Source organism: Dryas octopetala, chromosome 3 (assembly GCF_963921425.1).
Source record: "Dryas octopetala chromosome 3, drDryOcto1.1, whole genome shotgun sequence".
In the NCBI taxonomy this organism is placed as follows: domain Eukaryota; kingdom Viridiplantae; phylum Streptophyta; class Magnoliopsida; order Rosales; family Rosaceae; genus Dryas; species Dryas octopetala.
In genome coordinates this window covers 24,052,464-24,076,789 of record NC_141368.1, presented here as the reverse complement: position 1 = coordinate 24,076,789, position 24,326 = coordinate 24,052,464, and the positions used below count along the sequence as shown (strand labels likewise).

Below are 24,326 nucleotides of genomic sequence, written 5' to 3'. Positions count from 1 at the left end.
GCAATAAAAGAATAAAAAAGAGTAATTAGATCAGTTTTAGACTTTTAGTCATTCAGAACGCATTAAAACAAGGTAAACAGAAAGCAAAGTAGGGATTTAAGTAAAAAATAATGATATCTAACCTCTAAATATGAACGCTTATGTGAAAGTGGCTCACACCTACATAGATAACAATTGATGGAATATTAATTTAGAAATGAAAAATTAAAAGAAAATAGGCAACATTTGTAGTACGGAGTCTACGGAGTACGGACCAGCCAATTGATCTAAATAACTTCCCCAGTAAGTAGTAAGTGGAAAACTTTTCATTTGGTCCCCCTAAAAAGAAAAAGTAAGAAACTTTCGGACCATTTGAATAAGTGGAAAACCTTCTTTATTAAGGTTCTGTTTACAACTTCAATGGAATTTGTAAACAGAAAAGAATTGGCTTTAGAGGCTAAAAAAAAAAGAGAATGGAATTGGCTTCTTTGGTGAAAGCTACAAGTTCTTAAATTGCATGTTTCTTACTTTTTCTGTAATGCATGGCAGTGCTCGTACACATTCTTTTGCATATTCCTTGACTTCTTGTATTTTCATAGTTCCTTTTCTTTCAATCCCATTTCTTTTATCTCCCTTCAAATGTGTTTTTGTGAAGCGGATTCACAATCTCATGCTTTCAAATGTGTTTCTGTGAAGTGGGTTCACAATCTCATGCTTTATATTGAGTGCAGAAAAGAGAAGGTTAGCGTGGGAGACAGAGGTAGAGTGACTCAGTCTGATTGAGAGGAGATAATGGACCCTTTCACTGATATTGTGTTTTCTTGGTCCCTTGAAGACATTTTCAACCAAGATCTTTACAGGAACAAGGTATTTTCTTCCACTTTTATTAATAAAATCTACTCCTCGTGTCTTTGTTAATTAAAGGAAGTATTTTCTTATTTTCTTATCTAGCTGCTCTGTAGTCTGTGTGAAAAATTTTATGAGATTGTTATTGAAGCTTTTTTCTGGAATGCTTAGTTAGAAAGACCCACAAAAAGAAAAGTTTCTACAACCTTAATAAGCAATTCATACAGTAGAGGTTTTACTATGGAAGGAGGATTGCTTTTCAAAGTATCGCACTTTTCTTTGGTAGCCTTGACACAGTCAGGCAGAAGCCCATTTCAGTTTTCTAATTTGCCTTTATACCAAAATGGGCAAATGGTAAAATGGAAAGTGTGTATATATTGCTAATTGTATGAAATATGCATATATAATTTTCTATATATAAAGTCTACTAAACCTTTAGAATTCAATAAAAAAATTCATATTTTGACAAAATAATGTTGGATTACTAGCCTCCTCAATTCTATTATTATGAATCTTATGGTACCAATTACCAAGATGTTTACAAGTATAATATGGAAACCCCGCTTGATCGGACATATGCTTCTCAAGACATAATTTCTTGTGGTATTCTTTTTCTGTGTTTTAAGAGATGATTTACAACATATCTTGTATGAGACATGAGACATCCTCATGCCGTGGTTAGCACTTTATTGCTTCCAAGGACTGCGGATACAAGCTATTTGAGCTTTTATCTTCTCCTCATGAAATGTTATCCATAGCTTTATCAAACAAGTAGTACTGATTCTCTCTCTCTCTCTCTCTCTCTCTCTCTCTCTCTCTCCATCTCCCTCTCCCTCAATACTTGTTTTGGACCTTTTTTTTTTTTTTTCTAGGTGGAAAAGATTCCTGAATCATTCCGGTCAATTCAGCATTATTTTGGGTCTTATGTATATCCTTTATTGGAAGAAACTCGAGCTAAAGTGCATTCAAGTATGGAAACTATTGACAGAGCACCTTTTGCTAAAGTAGTTGCTTTTGAAGAATCCAAGCCACATGGAACAAAGCTATATGATATTCAGGTTGATGAGTGGCGAAACCGGTTCAGTGATCGTGGCAAGGAACCATACAAAACTTTGCCTAGGGATCTGTTTGTCTTAGCAGAGTCTAAACCTGAAACTGTTTCGGATTTACAAAGGGTAGGGAGGTCATGGGCTTTTGTATCAGTCACTAATGTCTCAGAAAATGAGGATGAGGATGATAGTTCTCCTATTCGTTTTAAAGTCAAGGCCTTAAAAGAGTTTGAAGTCAACAATAGCACTCAGACATCATTGTTTGTGGTTTTCTTGGTGAATTTAACCACTAATGGAAGAATATGGAAATCATTGCACATGTCCAGAAATCTGAAGATTTTCAAGGAAGTTCTATGTACTGATTATGTGGTAAGACCTTAAGGATCAATACTGTTGTTTTTGTTTAGAGTTAATATTACATTTACTAACATTGGAGCTATTCATGGTATGTGAACCATGCATAATGCAAGATATAATTTAATACTCACCAACATCATACAAAACACTCAGCGTATTAATTACTTTATTCATTTGTATTTTCGACACAATGTTTTGCCGTTTAAAGTGTAAGAAGAAAAATGACATTTTATCTCAACTTTGGAACAATGTTCCTGCTTTTTGTGTATATCTATACAACACCAGTTATGTACTCTTGATTCTTCTACTGAAGTAATCACGTAGGACTGACTGAATCTTATGCTTGATAACAGGCTCAGAAAAACTCTGATCTCTGTATTGAAAAGAAAGATGACATCCTGGGCAAGAGGTTAGTTGAGAGCTTATCGTATGGATTGAATGAGTCCCAAACTGGGGCCGTTTTGGCCTGTCTTGAAATGCTACATTGTGATGCCAAGTCTGCTCTGGAACTTATATGGGGTCCACCTGGGACAGGAAAAACTAAAACCATCGTTACTCTGCTTTTTACCCTGTTAAGGATGAATTATAGGACTCTTATTTGTGCCCCAACAAATGTCGCAATAACTGTAGTTGCTTCTCAAGCTCTAAAGATGGTGGCTGAAGCAGGTTCCAATGATTTGTTTTGCTCTCTGGGAGAAATTCTTCTATTTGGGAATAATGATCGACTCAAAGTTGGTCAAGACATTAAAGACATATATTTGGATTACCGTGTTGAAAGGCTCGCTGAATGCTTAGGGCCACGGGCTGGTTGGAGGCACTGCTTTGATTCCATGATAGGTTTTCTTGAACATTGCGTTTCTCATTACCATATTTTCTTGGAAATTGAATTAACCAAAGAAAAAGAACAGATTAATGTTTGTGAAATGAAAGCGAAAGAATGCAGAAGTGACACTGAAGTTAGCAAGGGGAAGTGCAAAACATTTCTTGAATTTTTCAGGGATGGATTTGTTTCTGCTGCATTACCGCTAAGATCTTGTATTTCTACCTTCTGTACCCATATAGCCAAAAATTACATTTCGGTACAGATTTTCCGAAGCATGGTTTCACTTATCCGCTTAGTTGAGTCCTTTGAATTATTGTTGTTTCAAGGCAATGTTGTTTCTGAGTCACTGGAAGACCTTTTCTCTTTTTCTGAAGTTGAAGATATGTCTGAGTCATTTGTAGATAACTCATTTCTTCTGTGCATGAGGAGAAGAGAATGCCTTTCAGCTTTACGTACTCTAAAGGATTCTCTTAGGAAACTTACCCTTCCAAATTGTATGAACCAAGAATCACTAAGGGAATTCTGTTTTCAAAGAGCTTCCTTAATATTTTGCACTGCATCCAGTTCATATAAGCTTCATAGTGTGGAAATGGAGCCATTGAGCCTTGTGGTTATTGATGAAGCTGCACAGTTGAAAGAGTGTGAGTCAACAATACCCCTGCAACTTCCAGGTGTGAAGCATGCTGTTCTTGTTGGTGATGAACGCCAGTTGCCAGCTATGGTGAATAGCAATGTATGTTGATGCTACTTAGTCATATATGTGTGTGCATATATTTTTATCCTTTGCTTCTCTTATCCCAATTTTTATTCCACTTCCTATTCCTATGCAACTATTATCTACTTTATTTTTGTCTATAGGTTTCTCATGAAGCTGGTTTTGCAAGAAGCTTGTTTGAGAGGTTAAGTTCAATGGGTCACTCAAAACACCTCCTAAATATGCAATACCGAATGCATCCTTCAATAAGTTTCTTCCCCAATTCAAATTTCTATGATAACCTGATCCTGGATGCTCCAAATGTTAAAAGAAGAAGCCATGAGAAGCACTATCTTCCAGGGTCAATGTTTGGTCCTTATTCTTTTATAAATGTAGTTGGTGGAAGAGAGGAGAAGGATGAGGATGGACATAGTCGAAAGAATATGGTCGAGGTTGCCATTGTTTTAAAAATACTGCGGAATCTATACAAAGGTATGTCTAGCTGGAAAGTCATATTCATGTTCTCATGTCAATATTTTCAATGTTCTTCATCTTTTAATGTTCTCATCTCAATATTTTCAATGTCTAGCTGGAGAGGATATTTCTCATCTCAATATTACTTTTATGTTTTCATTTGAAGTTTTACGCTACCTAGTAGTAAAAAACATATATTCCTTGGTGACTATTTTTCATCATGAAAAAGTAGCCTAGTTGTCAGTGGTTGTATTTGAAATTTTAGATTTCCTTCATAAAAATAAATATGATTCCCTCGAGATTTTGTTCCATTGTAGAATAGTAGCGTCGTAATCATTTACTTATGAGTTTATGGTTAAAAAAATATCATTGTTCGGCAAGTGAAACATAATTGGGTGATATACACAGAAAATCACATGTTAGATCATGAATTATCTAGCTCATATCAATCTATAGGAGAAAGTTAAAGATTTTCTAAGATTTATTGAACTGTAAGAAATGTTAAAATCTATTTTAATGTCCTCTTCATCATAAATTTGGGTAGACTGGAACATTTAGGAGCTGAAAGACATTTTTATCATAATTGTGTTGGTTTTTGGATAACACAACTGAACATTGAAGAATTGTTATTTGTGCCTGATCCCATTTATATGGGTTTTAAAAAGAAAAAAAAAAAATCTTTAAGTAGAAAAATTGATTGAGCACTTCTCATGTAAATTCCCATGCCTTCACATTTGAGTCTTTGACCCATTAAGCCTGTCTTTAGTAGAGGTTATATCTCAAACCAGCATACAAATGTCAATTACAGGTTGCGAAATTCTTTTGCCTGTGTTTTCTTCTTTTCTAATACTCTTTTGGCTTTCTCTTTATTTGCAGAATGGGTTGATTCAAAACAAAAACTTAGTATTGGTGTAGTATCTCCCTATGCTGCTCAAGTTGTCGCAATTCAGGACAAACTTGGACATAAGTATGATAAACTTGATGGCTTTGTAGTGAAGGTGATGACAGTTGATGGGTCCCAGGGTGGGGAAGAGGACATAATTATCATGTCCACTGTACGGTCCCAGGGTGGTCACCAATCACTTGATTTTATATCAAAACCACAGAGAGTTAATGTCTCTCTTACAAGGGCTAGGTATGGTTTTATGTAATCTTGTATGCTTTTCCATCCATATTAATTAGTTTGGTGATAATAACTACTGGTCCTCTGATGACTGCAGGCACTGTCTGTGGATTTTGGGGAATGAAAGAACTCTATCTGATAGTGAATCTGTTTGGGAGCCCTTGGTCCGTAATGCCAAACGTCGTCAATGCTTCTTTAATGCCGATGAAGACAAGGATTTGGCCAAGACCATCATAGAGGTAAAGAAGGAGTTTGACCAGTTTGATGATTTGCTAAACGCTGACAGCATACTTTTCAAAAGTGCTAGATGGAAGGTAAATCTCTTGGTATTTCCTTATTTTTTTCTTTTCTTTCTTTCTTCCCCCCTTTCATTTCCAAAAAATTCCTACAACTTGTCAATAGGTGTTCTGAAAATGGATTATCTGGTTTATACATACTTAAATTTGTTTTTGTTTTTTAAAATTTTTCTCTTCCCCAAATCCATTACCTTTAGGTACTTTTCAGTGATAACTTTCTAAAGTCATTCAGAAAACTGAAGTTAAACCGTTTGAAGAAGTCGGTACTACATCTTCTACTGAAGCTTTCTAGTGGCTGGAGACCTAAGAAGCGAAATGTAGAGACAATATGTGGATGCTCTTCACTGATCTTGAAGCAATTTAAGGTTGAAGGTCAATATCTTATTTGCACAACTGACATTGTAAAAGATTTGAGATCGATACCGGAAATATACATTCAAGTATTAAAGATCTGGGATATACTGCCTCTCGAGGGTATCCCAAAATTGGTAAATCGCCTGGACGGTATTTTGAAAAGATATACAGATGATTTTATCAATCGCTGCAAGGAGAAATGTCTCGAGGGGTATGTTGTTTTGCATCCTAGTTTTTTTCCAAATACGCCTGAATTTATATAAAGTACAAATGCTTTTTCATTTTTGAATATCTAACTAGTTATTGATTTTCTTTGTCATTTGTGACCAGTGATTTGGAAGTTCCAACAAGCTGGCCACTGTCTTTGGATATTGTCCGGTTTAAGGATTTTAGCACCACTGAGACGCAGAGTGATTTAGTTGCTGACATTTCTGATGGCAGAAGTTATGTTGAGAATTCAAAGGTCAGCGAGAGTTTGTTGCTGATGAAATTTTACTCCTTATCATCTGGTGTTGTGAACCACTTGCTGTCTGACCGTGAGGGTAGAGAATTGGATATTCCATTTGATGTTAATGACGAAGAAATGGAAATTATCCTTTATCATAGAAGTTCCTTTATTGTTGGACGGTCAGGAACTGGGAAGACCACTGTTTTAACCATGAAATTGGTTCAGAAAGAACAATGGTACCAATTGGCGGTCCAAGGATGCTATAGTACTCAAAATAGCAAGGTTGATCAGAGTCCTGCAGCTAATAACGAGAGAATTCTACACCAGCTTTTTGTGACAGTGAGCCCTAAACTATGTTCTGCCATCAAGCAACATGTTCTACACTTGAAAAGGTGCGCGGGTTATTCAACAAAATGATAGTTATTGTTCTTTATTATCTTTAAAAGTGATTATAAAGTATTATATCTGAATCATAAGAAAACATTATTCTTGGAGCATAACATGCAAAATTGATGGCTCTTGGCTTATAAGCCACAACGAGCAATATGGGATTAAGATTCTGGTTTGGATGCACCATATTTCTTTTTTTAGTTCATTTAAATTGTTCTGTAATTATCAACTTCACATCAGCCACCAGAAGCAGCATAATTTTAACATACTAACTTTTTTGCCTTTTAATTTGTCCACAGCTTTGCAAGCAGTGAAAGTAATTCAACTGAAAAATGTTTGATTGGTATGGATGATTTTGATGAGGAGGAAGCCCAATTTAAGGATATCCAAGATTCATTTCATGATATTCCTCCCAATTCTTACCCTCTTGTTATAACATTCCACAAGTTCTTGATGATGCTTGATGGAACATTGGGTAGCTCATACTTTGAGAGATTCCTTGATGTAAAAAAACTTGCTCCTGGTAAATTGCGAAGTTCAAGATCAGTTGCGTTGCAGACATTTATAAGGACGAAGGAGGTCAATTATGAGAGATTTAGTTCATCTTACTGGCCCCATTTTAATATCAAGTTATCAAAGAAGCTTGATGCTTCAAGAGTCTTTACAGAGATTATATCGCATATAAAAGGTGGCCTGGGAGCCATAGAAGCTGGTGATGGTAAACTCAGTCGGGAGGATTATGTTCAACTGTCGGAGGGCCGGGTTTCCAATTTAAGCAAGCAAAATAGAGAAGTAGTATATGATATATTTCAGGTTTATGAGAAAATGAAGATGGAAAATGGTGAATTTGATCTGGCTGATTTTGTAATTGATCTTCACCGTCGACTCAGGCATGAAAAATATGAGGGTGATCAGATGCATTTTGTTTATATTGATGAGGTTCAAGATCTTACGATGAGTCAAATTGCTTTGTTTAAACATATGTGCAGCAATGTTGAAGAAGGTTTTGTTTTTTCTGGTGATACTGCACAAACAATTGCAAGGGGTATTGATTTTAGGTTCCAAGATATAAGAAATCTGTTCTACAAGAAATTTATATCGGAATCAAGAAGCAATAAGCATGAGGAGAGGAAAGAAAAGGGAAAAATCTCAGAAATATTCCATTTAGACTCAAAACTTTCGTACCCATGCTGGTATATTGAAGTTATCACAGAGCATTGTGGAACTGCTCTATCGTTTTTTCCCCCTATCTATTGATGTTTTAAAACCGGAAACCAGTTTTATATATGGGGAAGCTCCGGTAGTGCTTGAATCTGGAGAAAATGAGAATACCATCATAAAATTTTTTGGAAATACTGGAACTGAAGGTGGAAATATAGTTGGCTTTGGAGCAGAGCAGGTGATTTTGGTGCGAGATGATAATGCTCGAAAAGAAGTTCTCAAATGTGTTGGGAAGCGTGCTCTTGTCCTTACCATAGTGGAGTGCAAGGGCCTTGAGTTTCAGGTGATTACAATAATTTTCTTATTTATATTTTTAATCGTAGAAAAGCTATGACCATTGATGATTTTAATTTAAGCTCTTATGAGTACCTGATTGTACTTTTTTCTTGTTTTTTTTTTTTTTTCTTTTGCTTGCAAAATATTTTCTGGCTACGTTTTTTCAGGAAAGTTTACTGGCTTCACATCTGAAAATGATTAGTTTCTTGCTGCAATATTTATTAAAATTATGATATATTCAGTCCATTGGATCTTGATAACATTTATATATATGACCATTCTGAAGGATGTACTCTTGTACAACTTTTTTGGCTCATCACCTTCGAAAAATCCATGGAGGGTGATATACGATTACATGAAGGAACAAGATTTACTTGACTCAACATTACCTCAGCGGTTTCCAAGTTTCAATGAAGCCAAGCACAACATTTTATGCTCTGAACTGAAGCAACTATATGTAGCTGTTACTCGTACAAGACAGAGATTGTGGATTTGTGAGAATGTAGAAGAGCTCTCCAAGCCTGTGTTCGACTATTGGAAGAAGAAATGTGTTGTGCAAGTTAGGAAACTTGATGATTCATTTGCACAGGCAATACAAGTTGCAAGCAGTCCAGAGAAGTGGAAGTCACAGGGGATTAAGGTTTGCTTAATTTTTCTATGTAACTTTAAAAGCATTGTTCTTGGCCAAAAAAAAAAAAAAAAAACTTTAAAAGCATTGTTGCTGTAGTAGCAGCTAATTTATACTATTTATTATTATTGTCACTATTATTATTTTGATCATTACCATCATCAATGCCAGTATAAGCATCATAATCATTTGTGTTGTAACACCATTATGTTGTATAATATTAATCTAACTCATTCTATTTGTTTATTGCAGCTATATTGTGAACATAATTATGAAATGGCCACAATGTGCTTTGAAAGAGCTGGTGATACTTATTGGGAAAGAAGATCCAAAGCTGCTGGCCTTAAAGCTATCGCTGACTCTATGCGAATGTCAAATCCTGAAGTAGCTAATTCTATTCTTAGGGAAGCTGCTGAAATATTTGATGCTATAGGCAAGGCAGATTCTGCTGCTAGATGTTTTTCTGATTTGGGGGAGTATGAAAGAGCAGGTATGACTATTTAACATCAGCTGTCCTTTGCCTGCCAACATTTACATGACAGTGAATTGGCAATAGCATTCCGTTGATAACGTTCAGTTTATTATTTGTTGGACTTGAACCTTCATATTTATTGCTTGTCTCAAGTACAAAGTTTTATTTCATTGTATAATTTGAAATATTGAATCTTTGCCTGTAATGCTGTGTACCACTTAATTTTGAAACCTTTATCTTATATTGGTGCAGCTAGGATTTATTTGGAAAAATTTGGTGAGTCCGAACTGGAAAGAGCTGGAGAATGCTTTTATCTAGCAGGATGCTATGAAGATGCTGCAGATGTATATGCTAAGGGCAATTTTTTCTCCGAGTGTCTCACTGTTTGTGCCAAAGGAAAAATATTTGAAGTGGGTTTGCAATACATTAATTATTGGAAACAGCATGCAATAGAGAACCGTGCTGTGGCTAGAAGAGGAAAAGGAATAGATAAAATTGAACAGGAATTTCTAGAGGGCTGTGCGTTGCACTATTATGAGTTGAAGGATAACAGATCCATGATGAAATTTATTAAAGCTTTTGATTCTATACATTTGATGCGGAACTTTTTGAAGAAATATTGTAGCCTTGATGAACTTCTTTTGTTGGAAGAAGAATTTGGAAACTATCTTGAAGCCGCAGACATCGCAAAGCTAAAAGGAGAGATTCTGCTCGAAGCTGATTTCCTTGAAAAGGCAGGCAAGTCCAGAGAAGCATCATTACATATTCTGTTCTATGTGCTTGCTAACTCTCTTTGGTCATATGGCAGCAAGGGCTGGCCCATAAAGAAGTTTTCACAAATGGAAGAGCTTTTATCAAAAGCCAAGTCATTTGCTAAGAATGAGACAGAAAAATTTTATGAGTTTGTTTGCACTGAGGTTGACATTTTATTAAATGGGCAGAGTAACTTGGCTGTGATAAAAAATCATATGAATGCTTGTCAGAAACATAAGAGCAATGGAGGTGAATTGTTATGTGCTCGTAAAATATTGGATGCTCATCTTTCTTCAAACGCCAATGAGTATTTGTGGGAAGAAGAATTGATTGCTGATCTGATAAAGTGCTCAGAAGACAGAATATCTAAAAACCAGGTTTCTATAGATTCACTGGTTTGCTTCTGGAATATATGGAAGGATAAAATTGTTCACATAATTGAATATCTAGGATGCCTTGAAACGCATGATGTGAGTGAACACAAAAGTTATGGAGACTTTTGTTTTGATTACTTAGGAGTGTGGAGGCTATATCATAATCTGAGTCCAGTCTATGTTTTACTCACCTCTGGAGCTGATTGGGTTCAAGGTCTGCACAAAAGATATTTCCGGAATCATGGGAAGTTGGTCTCTATTGATTTTCACCAGCTTGTTTCAGCCGCTCAGAATTATTGGAGTTCAGAACTGCTCTCTGTTGGTGTGAAGGTTTTGGACAAGCTTGAAGTGCTTTACAAGTTTGCAATCGAGAATTCAGATCCAATCTTCTGCCAAAGCAGGTCTCTGGCCCAGATATATGAGGTTGCAATATATCTTTTGCAGTCCAAATGTTTGAAGCAAACGTATCAAGATGCTGAGACACTGCAGAGATTTGTAACTTTTTCCACTGAGAGTTTTGTTGCTTGCATATTTCCTTTAGATTGGAGGAAATCATTGAGACATAATATGATATCTCTTAGAAGAACCAATGCTTCAAAGAGTGTGATGAAGCAAGTAATAGTTGAATATATCAGCTCAAAGAACAAGCTGTCTTATGGGCAAATTGGAAGGCTTGTAATGGTCATTTTTGGGTCTGGTAAACTGAATGATGATGGACCGTATGAAAAGCTTGTGAAAAAGCTGGACTGCAGCCCACCATGGAAGGAGTTTGTTGAGATTCTCTATGGGAATGTTGGACCTGTTAATACCCGTCAAGAACTGAGAGAGGTGTCTGTTATGCGGAAGTTCCATATAGCTCTAATTGAAACTTATACTGCAAACTGGAGGGTTTATGACTACATATCACCTGGTTGCTTCTTGTATCTTGTAGAGCGCCTTTTGTTTTCTGAAAGTTGCTTTCAAGGTTATGTTATCACTACGAGTTCTTGTTTTATTGAATGGCTTATGTACCAGGAGGAAGATACCAACTTAAGTTCCATAGTGGTTGATGTTCGACCATCTTCTGCAGGCATCCTTAATTTTGTGCGTGATGTGGTTCAGAAGTGCCTTTATGATAAGGGGGATATGATTGAATGGATTAAAATGTCCAGTGCAGATTGGAAAAACTATTATTCACTACTCATACTGAGACTGGTCGTTGTGTTATGCTTGCTTTATGTGAATTATGGGATGTGTTTAGATGTACTCTTTGATTTGCTGGGGAGGAGCTCTATCACTGAACAATTGCCATGGGAATTTTGTGACACACTTAAAAGGAGGAGGAGTCACAATTCTCTTAGTATTAATGTGAATGTGCTAGCTTCAGCTCTTAAGAAGATTGGTAATACTATGGTAATTGCGAGTTTTGGGTTTGATTGTTCAAGGTTCTTATGTTCTGATGCCATTTTTGTCAACATGAAGGTCAACCAGTGCAAGGATGACATATTAAGAAAATTGATTTCTAAACCACCCGTCATTCAAGCTTCACAATGTCAAATTGGATCTGATGTAGTGAAAGGTAATAATACGTGCACTGGTTTGCATTCTGCAAACAATTTTGACGAGGGGAAGAGTTCTGAGGTTCTGCCTTCAAACTCCAGTTTGGTGGAATCGTTAGAGATTGATGTTGCTTCTGATAAGCAGTGTAATGCTGAAGCCAGTCACAGTAAAGGTGTAGAAGATTGCATATCCAATCCGAAGTGTCCTCAAGCTGATGCTGTTTCTGGAACCCAATGTGGCAGTAAAGAATTACCCAAGTGTCCGCAAGCTGATGCTGTCCGCAACCTGATGCGTGCTGCTGCTGTTTCTTTAATATTTTCTAATGTGATTGAGTTAATACTAAAGATTTACCACACTTCTTGATTCTTATACCAAGAATCATATATGCTACTCTTAAATCTTTCATGTTAAAGTTTGAAGAGAGTAGAACCTTTGTATAATTTACAACAAATACCCCCCTTATATATCAGTGAATAACTTATGTCTTTTCATGTTTTCGGGCGATGTCTAGGCAGGCGATATCTAATGTACCTACTTAAGATATCAGTTTTATACTGATATCTATAATGAGGTTAGATATCTTTTTTGTTTAAATTCTGATGTCCAATGGGTCCTTTAGATATCAGTTCTCCAATTTTCTGGTGAATTAAGATTCTGAAACTGATATTAAAGATAGAAAACACATCGTTAATTACTATGAAAATGATCTAAATTCTGATTTAGACATCAGTTTTCTTATATTTATCGATATGGTAAACTCATTAAATGTATTTTTTTATGCTTTCTACATCGTATTTTATGTGATTTTTGATATGTAAATTATCTTAGATATCATTTTATGCTCCCAGAACTGATCTACTTGCTATGTTACATATCGGATTTTTTCTATAAATAGATATTTGAATGTATTTAAAACATATGTATTTGATCTATAACTGATATAAAAGACATTGTTGGACATAGGTTTTTTATATTTATTGATATTGTAATGTTACTTTGATATTGGTTGTTTTTGGTAAACTGATGTGCATGCTATTTTATATTTCTGTCTTTTAACATAAACTGGTATGAAATTTATACTATAATATAACTGTTATTATCCAATTTGTACTACAATCCTGATATAAAAGATATAAATTGACATCCAAGCCTGAAATTAGTGCAATCTCAATCTATTCCATTACCATTAATTCCAACATCCAATACAAGTCTTTCAAGACCTTCCGAAAAAGAACTCATATGTACAAATAAAGAACTCACATAGAAGGCTCTATCTTCTATACAACTTTTTATAACTAAAAGAAAACATAGAACATGTCAGACCTTTATCAGATCCAGCTGCTTCTAAACAAGTTCCTGGTCATCTGGGGTTGTAAAGCTTCCAGACCATGTAAAGACAGTTGAAACACTATGTAATATGTAAGAGTAGGAGGAATTCAAAGATGATGTAACCTGATGGAAAGGATTAAGGAAAAAACAGTGAAATCAGAAAGGGGTGAATGTTAACAAGTATAATATTGCCATATACAGGACAAGTATATGTGTGTGCGCGCAGACACAAAACAACACAATAGTCTACAAGTATAACATTGCAAAAAAAAAAGGTAGCTTACTGCTTCGACTTGTATTGCTTGCATATTATCAGGCCCCGTTCCTTGGACACGAAATAATGCAACACCATCTTCTTGATATGTCTCATCTGCAACTTCTTTCTCCGCAACATAATTTTTGTATCCATCACTTGGACCACCCTGATAGATTTCATATAGTCTATTTTTTGGTCATTTGAAAACATGCAATTATGTATAAATGTTAAATAAAGAAAGTTTGTTTCTTAATTTTTTTTTTCCAATTTTTTTATGCTATCTTAGAATCCACAAACCTTCAGAACAATTATGCTTTGGAAGATTGAATAGAACTGAATTGGTTCATTTCCTTCTTAGATACAAGCCTAGAAATTTAAAAGGAAAAATTATATCATCAGTAAGTAACAAAGTAATAAGGACAATTAATTACATCAGGGTAACTATAGCATTTACAGTTGAAGGAAAACTACCTGGGCAGGCAGAAACTTCAATGACTCAACCATCTTGCTTGCTAGTGAAATAGCTGACGCTCTTTCTTCCTATTTTAAGTAGTAATCATAGTTAGAAAGCCTTCCATCAGCTGTGCAATCTAGATGCATTTATATGAGCTCTATGCATGAAGAAACGTACAACTCTCTTATCTCTTGTAAATATGTCACATTTAGCATGGAAAAATGAGGGAGGAAAAAGACTTCAGTAACTTGCTGAAAGTTATTTTAGTTGAGTTGATGTCGTATAAGCACAATGTGCATCAAGGCAATAATTTGAAACAGTTTACAGTCACATTTTAAGTACATGACCCAACACCAATCACATTTCCAGCGAATGCTAAAGATTTAAAAGTAATCTGATTTCATGCATAGAGAGGGGGAGGGGACAAGGGAAAAAAGAGAGAGAGAGAGAGAGAGAGAGAGAGAGAGAGAGAGAGAGAGAGAGAGAGAGAGATCTTCAGCCATCTGTGGTAGGTTTCAGGACCAATAATACATTACAAAAAATGCTAACCTCTACTTGAGCAGCAGACTCTTTTTTCTTTTTAGGAGCATTTTCATCATCTGCTGCAGTCCTTTCACCAAGTAATTCATGAAATTTTGCATAAATGGATTGTTGTCACCTAAAAATGCATGGCAGACACAATGCAGTAAGCAAATTATTTAGCAATTACTTCATAAAAAAAGAAAGAGTTAAAAGGTTTGACCAAAGAAAAAAGAAAAAGAAACATGTTCAAAGGTAGTAAAATAAGATCACCTTGACAATTTTTGGATCAGCCCATGGATGCCTCTTCCTAGAGACAAAGTGTGAAAATAGATCACCCACTAGAGACAAAACAATAGAAGAAGAATATATACTAACAAATGTTGTACTGTAGATACTATTGGTCCATATGGATGGAGGTGTTGGAATTAATGCACTTTAGTGACTTTTTGAAACATTTATATTTATGGCAGCAGTCAATTAAGCTGGTGCAGACAAAGCATGGCTCATCTTTAGAGTTCCTAGGCAAAGTCTTTTCAGCTTTCTAGGAAAGAAATCTCTAGAGCTATATGATTTTATATTTGTATTAGCTGTAATGATCAGTAAGCCAATTTAATCAAACACTCAAGAGCTCTGCTGTAGCAACTCAAACCTCTCTGCATAATTTTTCTGCAGTAATCTCTTGTTTTGTTTCTTAGTTTCATTCCTCATCCAACAAATTGGTATCAGAGCAGGTTCTTTCAATCATACTGGGCGGATAACAAACTGCATCAGAGGAGATGTCTTCAAAGGAAGGTGGATCAGTTTCATACTCTTTTCTTCCCATCTTTGGAGGAGAAAACTATGATTTTTGGAGAGTAAAAATGAGGACTTTGCTTCGGTCAGAAGGACTTTGGAGTATTGTTGACAAAGGCTTTAATGAACCAGCAAATGAAGCCGAACTTACACAGCAACAAAGAGAAAGGTATGAAGCAGATATGATGATTGATGCTAAAGCTCTCTCAAAAATACAGAACGGAGTCACCTCAAACATTTTTCCAAGAATTACAACAGCTCAGACAGCAAAGGAAGCTTGGGAGATCTTAGAACTAGAGTTTCAGGGAGATGCCAAGTCAAGAACTATAAGGCTTCAAACTTTGTGCAGAGAATTCGAAAATCTCAAGATGAGTGAATCTGAATGCATCAAAGATTACTCATCAAGAGTAAATGAAGTTGTCAATCAAATAAAAACACTTGGAGAAGCAGTCTCAGACCAGAAGGTAGTTGAGAAAATACTGATCAGCTTGCCTGAAAAGTATGACCCCATTGTTGCTGCAATAGAAGAATCCAAGGACATCACCACTTTATCAGTTGAACAACTGATGGGTTCTCTAAAGTCTCATGAGCAGAGAAGACTGAGACGAAATGATCAAGCTGTTGAAAGTCTTTCCAAACCAAGCTCACTTTTAAGCCACAGAAGTTCTACAAGAAAGGAAATCCAAAAGGTAACCAACGGTTTGGAGATCAAAGAAGATGGAAGAAGGGAGACTCCAGCAAAAAAGAAGAAACTAAAAATGACAGAGGTATGACTTCTGATGACAATAAACCTCCTTGCAAAATTTGCAATAAACCAAATCACTCTACTGCTAGCTGTTGGCATCGTGGAAAACCCAAATGCAATTATTGTAAGAAATTTGGGCATGTTGAAAAAGATTGCAGATTCAAGGCCACTAACCAAGCAAATTTTTCTGAAAGTAAAGATGATGATGATGAAGATGAGAACCTATTCTATGCTTGTCAATCAGCTCTCGAAGAAAAAGAAAGCATTTGGTACCTTGACAGTGGCTGCAGCAATCACATGTCAGGAAATGAAAAAATATTTCTTGATGTGGATACTGCAATTACTCCTAAGATAAAGCTTGGTAATGGAGCTGTTGTGTATGCGAAAGGTAAAGGAATTATTGCTGTCAAAACCAAGAAGGGAGTGAAGCATATTAATGATGTTTTACTAGTTCCTGAACTAAGTCAGAACTTGCTTAGTGTTGGACAGCTTGTGGAAAATGGCTACAGACTTATGTTTGAAGATGGTGGCTGCACCATTTATGATAAAAAATCAAAAAATATGGTCATTGCTTCAGTTAAAATGGAGAAAAATAGAAATTTTCCCATTGAATTTCATTATAAGCAAATGGTTGCATTGAAGGCTGATGTTATTCAAGATACTTGGTTGTGGCATAAGAGATTTTGCCATTTAAATTTTCAAGGGCTGAAGCTATTGCAACATAAGAGCATGGTGAATGGGCTGCCTAAAATTGAAACATCATTTGATGCTTGTGAAGGGTGTATTATGGGCAAGCAGCACCGAATTCCATTTCCAAGACAAAGCACATGGAGAGCCAAAGCACCGTTGGAGCTTGTGCACACTGATATTTGTGGCCAAATGCGAACTCCCTCCTTGAATCAACACAGGTACTTTCTCACTTTTATTGATGATTATTCGAGGATGGCCTGGGTCTATTTTTTGAAAGAAAAATCAGAGACTTTTCTGGTTTTCAAAATATTCAAGGCATTTGTAGAAAAGCAAAGTGGCTGTGCTATTAAAGTTATTCGAAGTGATAGAGGAGGAGAATATACTTCTCAAGAATTTGAAAGTTTTTGCAAAGATGAAGGCATTTGGAAGCAATTGACAGCAGGATATAGTCCCCAACAAAATGGGATTGCAGAGAGAAAGAATCGAACAGTTGTGGAGATGGCAACCTCAATGATGTTTGAGAAGGGCTTACTTAAGAGTTTTTGGGCAGAAGCTGTACATACAGCTGTCTACATCCTCAATCGATGCCCAACTAAAGCTGTGAAGAACAAGACTCCATTTGAAGCTTGGAGTGGATTCAAGCCCTCAGTAAGTCATTTAAAAATTTTTGGTTGCATTTGGTATGCTCATATTCCTGCTGACAAAAGAACTAAGTTTGATGAGAAAAGCCAAAAATGCATCTTTGTTGGCTACAGCCCCAACACAAAAGGATACAGAATTTATAATGTTGAAACTAAGAAGTTGATTGTGAGCAGAGATGTTATTTTTAATGAAAAGGCTGGCTGGAATTGGGGTGAAAATAAAGTGCAGGAGATGCCATATGTTGCTGTTCAAGATCAAAGAAAAATTCAAGAAGAGTAAGAAGAAGAAGCTATTCCTCAGTCACCAACACTTACAACAAGCAATTCAAGTGGAGATGGTTCCTCCCCAAGTTTTTCTTCACTCGAAAGTCCTCCATTAAAAACCCGAAGGTTGAGTGACGTATTTGAAAGCTGCAATTTTTCTGGTATAGAACCAGCAAGATTTGAGGAAGCTCAAAATCAAGAAGTTTGGGTGAAAGCAATGAAAGAAGAGATAAAGATGATTGAAAAGAACCATACTTGGGAGCTTGTTAAGCCTCCAAAAGATCGAGAAGTCATTGGGGTGAAATGGATTTTCAAGACAAAGTTCAATCAAGATGGAAGCATTCAAAAGCACAAAGCAAGGCTGGTGGCTAGAGGTTTCTCTCAACAGCCAGGGGTTGATTTTACAGAAACTTTTGCACCAGTTGCAAGGCTTGAAACTATAAGAACCTTGATTGCTCTTGCTGCTCAAAAGAAATGGTTAGTGTATCAGCTTGACGTCAAGTCAACGTTTCTAAACGGAGTTTTAAAAGAAGAAGTGTATGTAGAGCAGCCTCAAGGCTTTCTAGTTAAAGGGGGAGAAGATAAAGTCTACAAGCTGAACAAGGCTCTTTATGGGTTGAAACAAGCACCCCACACTTGGTATGCTGAAATTGACAAGTACTTTGCTAAGAGAGGCTTTCAGAAAAGTCCAAGTGAGCCTACACTTTATGTCTTGAAGGGAGATTCTATTCTCATTGTTTCGGTGTACGTTGATGATTTAATCTTCACTGGCAATGATGAAATTATGATCCAGCAGTTTAAGAAAGATATGATGTGCACCTATGAGATGAGTGACTTGGGTTTGTTGCACTATTTTTTGGGAATTGAAGTTCTTCAATCAGAATCTGGGATTTTCATTTCTCAAAAGAAATATGCAGAAAATATTCTTAAGAAGTTCAATATGCTCGGATGCAAGTCAGTGGCTACTCCTCTAGTGGTAAATGAAAAATTGAAGAAAAATGATGGTGCAAAGAAGGCAAATGCTGCACACTATAGAAGTTTGATTGGAAGCCTTTTGTATCTTACTGCTTCCAGACCAGACATCATGTTTGCTGCAAGTTTACTTTCAAGATATTTGCAAGAGCCAAGTCTAATTCATTATGGAGCTGCAAAAAGGGTTTTGAGATACTTGCAAGGCACACTTGATTATGGAATTCTGTACAAGTTACACTGACAGTGGTTGGGGTGGCTGCCTTGATGATTTAAAAAGCACTTCAGCTTATGTTTTTTCTCTTGGCTCAGGGATTTGTACTTGGGTTTCAAAGAAGCAGAAAGTTGTAGCCCAATCATCTGCAAAAGTAGAATATATTGCGGCTGCCAAAGCAACATCACAAGCCATGTGGCTTCGAAGAATTCTTGATGACATTGGAGAAAAACAAGAAGAAGGAACCATGTTGCCACTGCCATTGCAAAAAATCCAGTCAATCATGATCGTACCAAGCACATTGATCTCAAATACCATTTCATTAAAGATGAAATTGAGAAAGGGGAGATTCAACTTGTGTATTGCAGGACAGAGGAACAACTTGCTGATGTACTGACCAAGCCACTTCCCAGAGAAAGATTTTGTTATCTTAGAGAGCTCATTGGAGTTGTGAAGAAAGTGCATTAAGGGGGAGTGTTGGAATTAATGCACTTTAGTGACTTTTTGAAACATTTATATTTATGGCAGCAGTCAAGTAAGCTGGTGCAGACAAAGCATGGCTCATCTTTAGAGTTCCTAGGCAAAGTCTTTTCAGCTTTCTAGGAAAGAAATCTCTAGAGCTATATGTTTTTATATTTGTATTAGCTGTAATGATCAGTAAGCCAGTTTAATCAAACACTCAAGAGCTCTGCTGTAGCAACTCAAACCTTTGTGTTCTCTACATAATTTTTCTGCAGTAATCTCTTGTTTTGTTTCTTAGTTTCATTCCTCATCCAACAGGAGGCAACAGGAAAGTAGAGGAAGTATAATGTTCAAAGCTTTTATAGTCTTCTATTTAATTTTCTTCAGTATACTTAGTACCCAAAACGAGTGAAACAATTATGGTGTCGGCTCTTTCAAACTCATTCTGATGATCGGTATTGTTGCTTGCCAACAAGTTCATAGAGATTGATCATCACTTGTATGAATTTGGGTATGTGGAATACCATATCCAGGTAAAAATCCTCAGCATTCACATACTGAATTTGGGTATGTGGAATATTCTAGTCAATCTCTATATTGCCTTAGATTTTTTATTGTTTCGGTAAAGGAGAAATATCTGGATTTTTAGGGTTCCTAAAATTGGAGCTAATTTTTTTTTTTAAGAGATCATGTTGGGTTCTTTAAATTTGGAAATAATTTTTTTTTTTTTTTTTTTTGTAATTTAAGTTTTGAAAGATTTTAAGTAAGGTTAAAATAATTTTTATAAAAACTGATGTGTCAAAAATAAAAACTAATTTGGCAATGCCATGTCACTATGGCACAATTAGGGCACTTTAGCACTCTCCTTTCGCTTATGCACTTGTTATATATTTACAAATGCACTAATTTTCGAATATGCATTTATTGTATTTTACAGATGCATTGGCCTTTTTTTTTTTTTTTTTCAGATGCACTAATTTTTTTTCTAGATGCACTAATTTTTTTTATTCTCAGATGCACTTTTAATCTTTAGCTAAACTTATTTGGCTGGGTGTCCTTTAAACCAACTTTTTAAGTTGTCGGAGCCTACAATTTAATGGACCCTAAAAGAATTTCATCCCCAAAATTCCCAAAGGATACTCAAATGGGAGAATCGTTCATTACACGAATCCTTTTAGTGTTTAACAACGATAGAATCGAAAGGAAAGTCTCACAAGAATAGAGATGAAAAAGAATTGAATTGAATCTTACTTCCAAAAGAAGTAGATGATTAACTGATAAAATTTGTTCAAACTAAACTCTCACGCAACTTTTTCAGACTTTTGGCTCATTCCAAAGTCCGAGCCCAATATGGTACTTGATCTTATGGTGGGGATACCCATTTCAAGTTCAAATGAACATTAAATTTTGTCACGTGTGGTGCACTTGGAGGTGCAAATCGGTGATTATATGTTCCCTCATCTCCCTTTTGTAGTTCCATGTGTTCCTCACATAACCAAAATTGATGTTTTTTTGGAGTATTTTGATAGAATGGATTAAAGTGGTAAAATTCAATTAATTCATAAATTCATTTGACACTTAAAAAAATTTGTGAACAACACAAAAATAATAAATAATAAATAGACCAAACGTATCATTATCTCTTAATTACTATTTTTAAAATTTTCTTACATAGTTCATGTGAGGAGACCTACACTGCTACGCCCATATAGGTCCTTAATTATTCCTATATCATAGGCTCATCTGAAAAACAAAAAAGAAAAAAAATTGAGAAAGAGAAGCTGAAGATCATTAGGTATTTAGGTGTGTGTTGGAACTTGGAGCAGTATGAATGCTAATCACTTCCCAAGAAGCTACTGTACGTACGGAGCAACCAAGGCTGCTTTGTTATTGGTGGACGCCAGTCCTCCTTCCATTCCTCTTTAATCTCATGCTGATCGAGTGATCGCTTCGCTTTTTATTTCCTTCTTCTCTTTCCTAGTAATATTGAATTTCTCTAAATTTTCTACTAAACTGCTATCCAATTTTGCTACAACGTAAAAGTTCTCTCCTCTGCTGACAGACAAAGTAAGACATTGATTTTCTTGGAGACCAAACAGCTTGAGAACCTCAAGCTCAAGCTCTAGATCTGCTACACTATCTCAGAACCTTAGTTCAGTGGTGCTACCCTCGCTTTCTTAGCAGGAAGATTTGGTACGATTGCACTTTGATAAGAAACCTACCCTATTGTAACACAACATACTACATACATACATGCATATATGCTCTCACTCTGAGATCGATTGCCTTAATTATGACTTGGTTTGCTCTCTTTTTGTACTCTCTTTAATTTACTTGATCCATCTTCAAAATGGTGTACTCTCTTTAATTTAATTGGTAATACTGTTTTCGATAAATCAATCCAGCCATATTAATTTATGAATCTTAATTTGTTTTATCTCTTTCAAGATTTTCTCTGTAACCAAACATAGATTGATTTATCATCTTTCTCCTCAATATTATATGATCGATGAGGAAGCGTCTTTGGTCCACAAATTGTACAACTTTATTAAGTTTTGAGATTAATTGTATTTAGCCCATGATAATGCATTTTCTATTCTTTGTTTCCAATTTGAATTTTTGAGCTGAATATGAGTTTCTCTGGTGGTTTTTGGATTTGTATAGGAATTGAATCATATAGATAATCAGCCGTTTTGAACTTTTTGTATAATATTTTTTTCTTTTTCATTCATGGATATAGGAGTTTTAGATCTTCGGTTCTTCTAGTAATTTATGTCTTCAGATTCTTATATGTGGATATAATAACAGAGTTCTTCTTACTTTTTTTCAGTCATCAAAAGTGGCTCATGAGATTGAGGAGATCTAAGGGAGACATGAGAAGAGTCTTCTACAATATATAAAAATTGGATTTGCAATTGAGTCCTGACCAAAAAGAAACATCAATCATTCGACTTTTGTTTCGTTTAAGCAAGCAAAAGCATATTATGCTTATTTCCATTCTTGGGATGGGTGGCATAGGAAAGACAAAGTTACAAATGATATGAACAACTCAGGTATGAATGTTCGAAACCCTATTTTATATGATTATCAATATGATATTGTGGACTGATTAGATGAATTATTCATGATTATCACTACGACATTAGCGTCTTGGATGACTTGCGTCTTTTTTATGTTAAAGAGCAGCATTGCAACTTCAAGTCAGATACTAAGTCAATGAAAACGTCTACACAATAAGATATTATCTAGTGAACCAGATTTATTCCAAATGGGCTATATTGATCGAAACAATATCGAATCCGGTAGGAGACGCTAGTGTATTATTTGCAAAGTATCAACAGTCCTACAGGAAAGATATTGAGAGGTCTTTTAGGATTTTGAGGGCAAGATGAGAGATTCTCAAAAAACCCGCTAAAGGATGGAGCATCAATGATCTCGGTTATATTATGAAGACGAGCAGCCAGAAAATGAAGCTGATGAATTGGATGATGACGTCGACCACGTTCAGGAAAGGATCGTCCGAGCTGTGGCACGATATGACATTGAACCATATGATGGAGGTGAAAGTTATCGTCCACGTTGTGTAGTGGAGAGGCTTTCTCGGGTAAGGTTGATTAGGTCAAGGGCACTCCATGATCGACTAAAGCAAGATCTGGTAAAGCACCTCAGGATGCGCCAAGGAAGTCGGGCCCACGCAAGATGCCAGCGTTGAATGTCGACGTTTTATGTGTCCTTGTGTTTGTCGTTTATGTGTGTTGCATTTTGTTTTGATTTCGAGTTTTTGGTTAAGCATCTTTGTGTGCATGTCTGTGTTTGTCGTTTTGTATCATATCGTGAAATAAAATAAATCGTGTTATGTTTAATTTTCTTGTTTTATGTTGGTGAAATGAAATAAAAGTATTTGATTCGAATATGTGACTTGACATGACACAACCAAGACAATGACAAGATCATACACCGACTCCACACTCTGTTCCATTCATTTTTCATGTTGATTCATGTTCGTATGACTAATTATCTGGGCATAACGACAAGTCACAGAAGGCTTAACATCATGTCGTTTGGGTTTAGGCCCAAAGGATAAGCCCTTCCTAAGTTCTTGGGCTCCTGAGCTCCGACTTCTTAGGCCCAAAGACGAAGCCCTTCCTGGGCTCCTGGGCTCCTAGCCCCTGACCTCTTAGGCTCCGGCCCCCTAGGCTCTGGCCTCCCAGGCTCCGGCTTCATAGGCTCTGGCCTCCTAGGTCCTGACCTCCTAGGTTCCGGCCTCTCCAGCTCCAGCCTCCTAGGCCCCGACCCGTGTCGACTCATTCAGATCCACGAGACAGGTGACACGTGGCGCTCCTACAGTGCGAGTCATTACAAGGGACACGTGTCATCACCGGATTGGTTGACACTCTTCCAAAAGTACTATAAAAGAGGTACTTTCTTGTCACAAAAGGACAATTCAATCAATATTATACTATTCACTCACTCTGCTCACAGATTCTCTGAACACTGACTTGAGCATCGGAGGAGCTTCGGCCGGTACCACACCGGTGCCCTTCCTGCTCACTTTTGTGTGCTTGCACAGGGTGCTTTGGATATTATCACTTCTCCACTATTCACTAGTCGAACCCAGCTACCTGTTCCTACCCCACTTCGATGTGTCATCCACTCAGTGGTGGGTCAACGGGTCCACGTGGTTTGACTCGACGTTGACTGCTTTACCATTTTTCAGCATCAACAGTTTAGCGCCGTCTGTGGGAAAGTACAACTTTTCCCCATTTGATTCTCTACCCTCAGTTGAGGTGCACCAAAACCTTCCGACCTTCCCACCCTCGCGATGTCTGACGGAGGTCCTATTCTCGACCAGGTCGACAACACCCCACTGGGTGACAAACGAGGCAAGAAGA

At 36.4% G+C, this 24,326-nt stretch overlaps 1 protein-coding gene across 1 annotated transcript; it reads left to right on the top strand.

Moving 5' to 3' along the window:
• The first annotated feature begins 728 nt into the window (after positions 1-728).
• On the top strand, positions 729-12,587 carry LOC147291931 (uncharacterized). The gene is given in 13 exon segments (XM_086236456.1): positions 729-846; positions 1,698-2,243; positions 2,585-3,787; positions 3,913-4,240; positions 5,099-5,357; positions 5,443-5,659; positions 5,839-6,206; positions 6,326-6,835; positions 7,133-8,003; positions 8,005-8,337; positions 8,617-8,970; positions 9,211-9,448; positions 9,683-12,587. Coding segments are annotated over 13 exon segments (8,079 nt in total). The 5' UTR covers positions 729-771; the 3' UTR covers positions 12,460-12,587.
• The last annotated feature ends 11,739 nt before the right edge of the window (positions 12,588-24,326 follow it).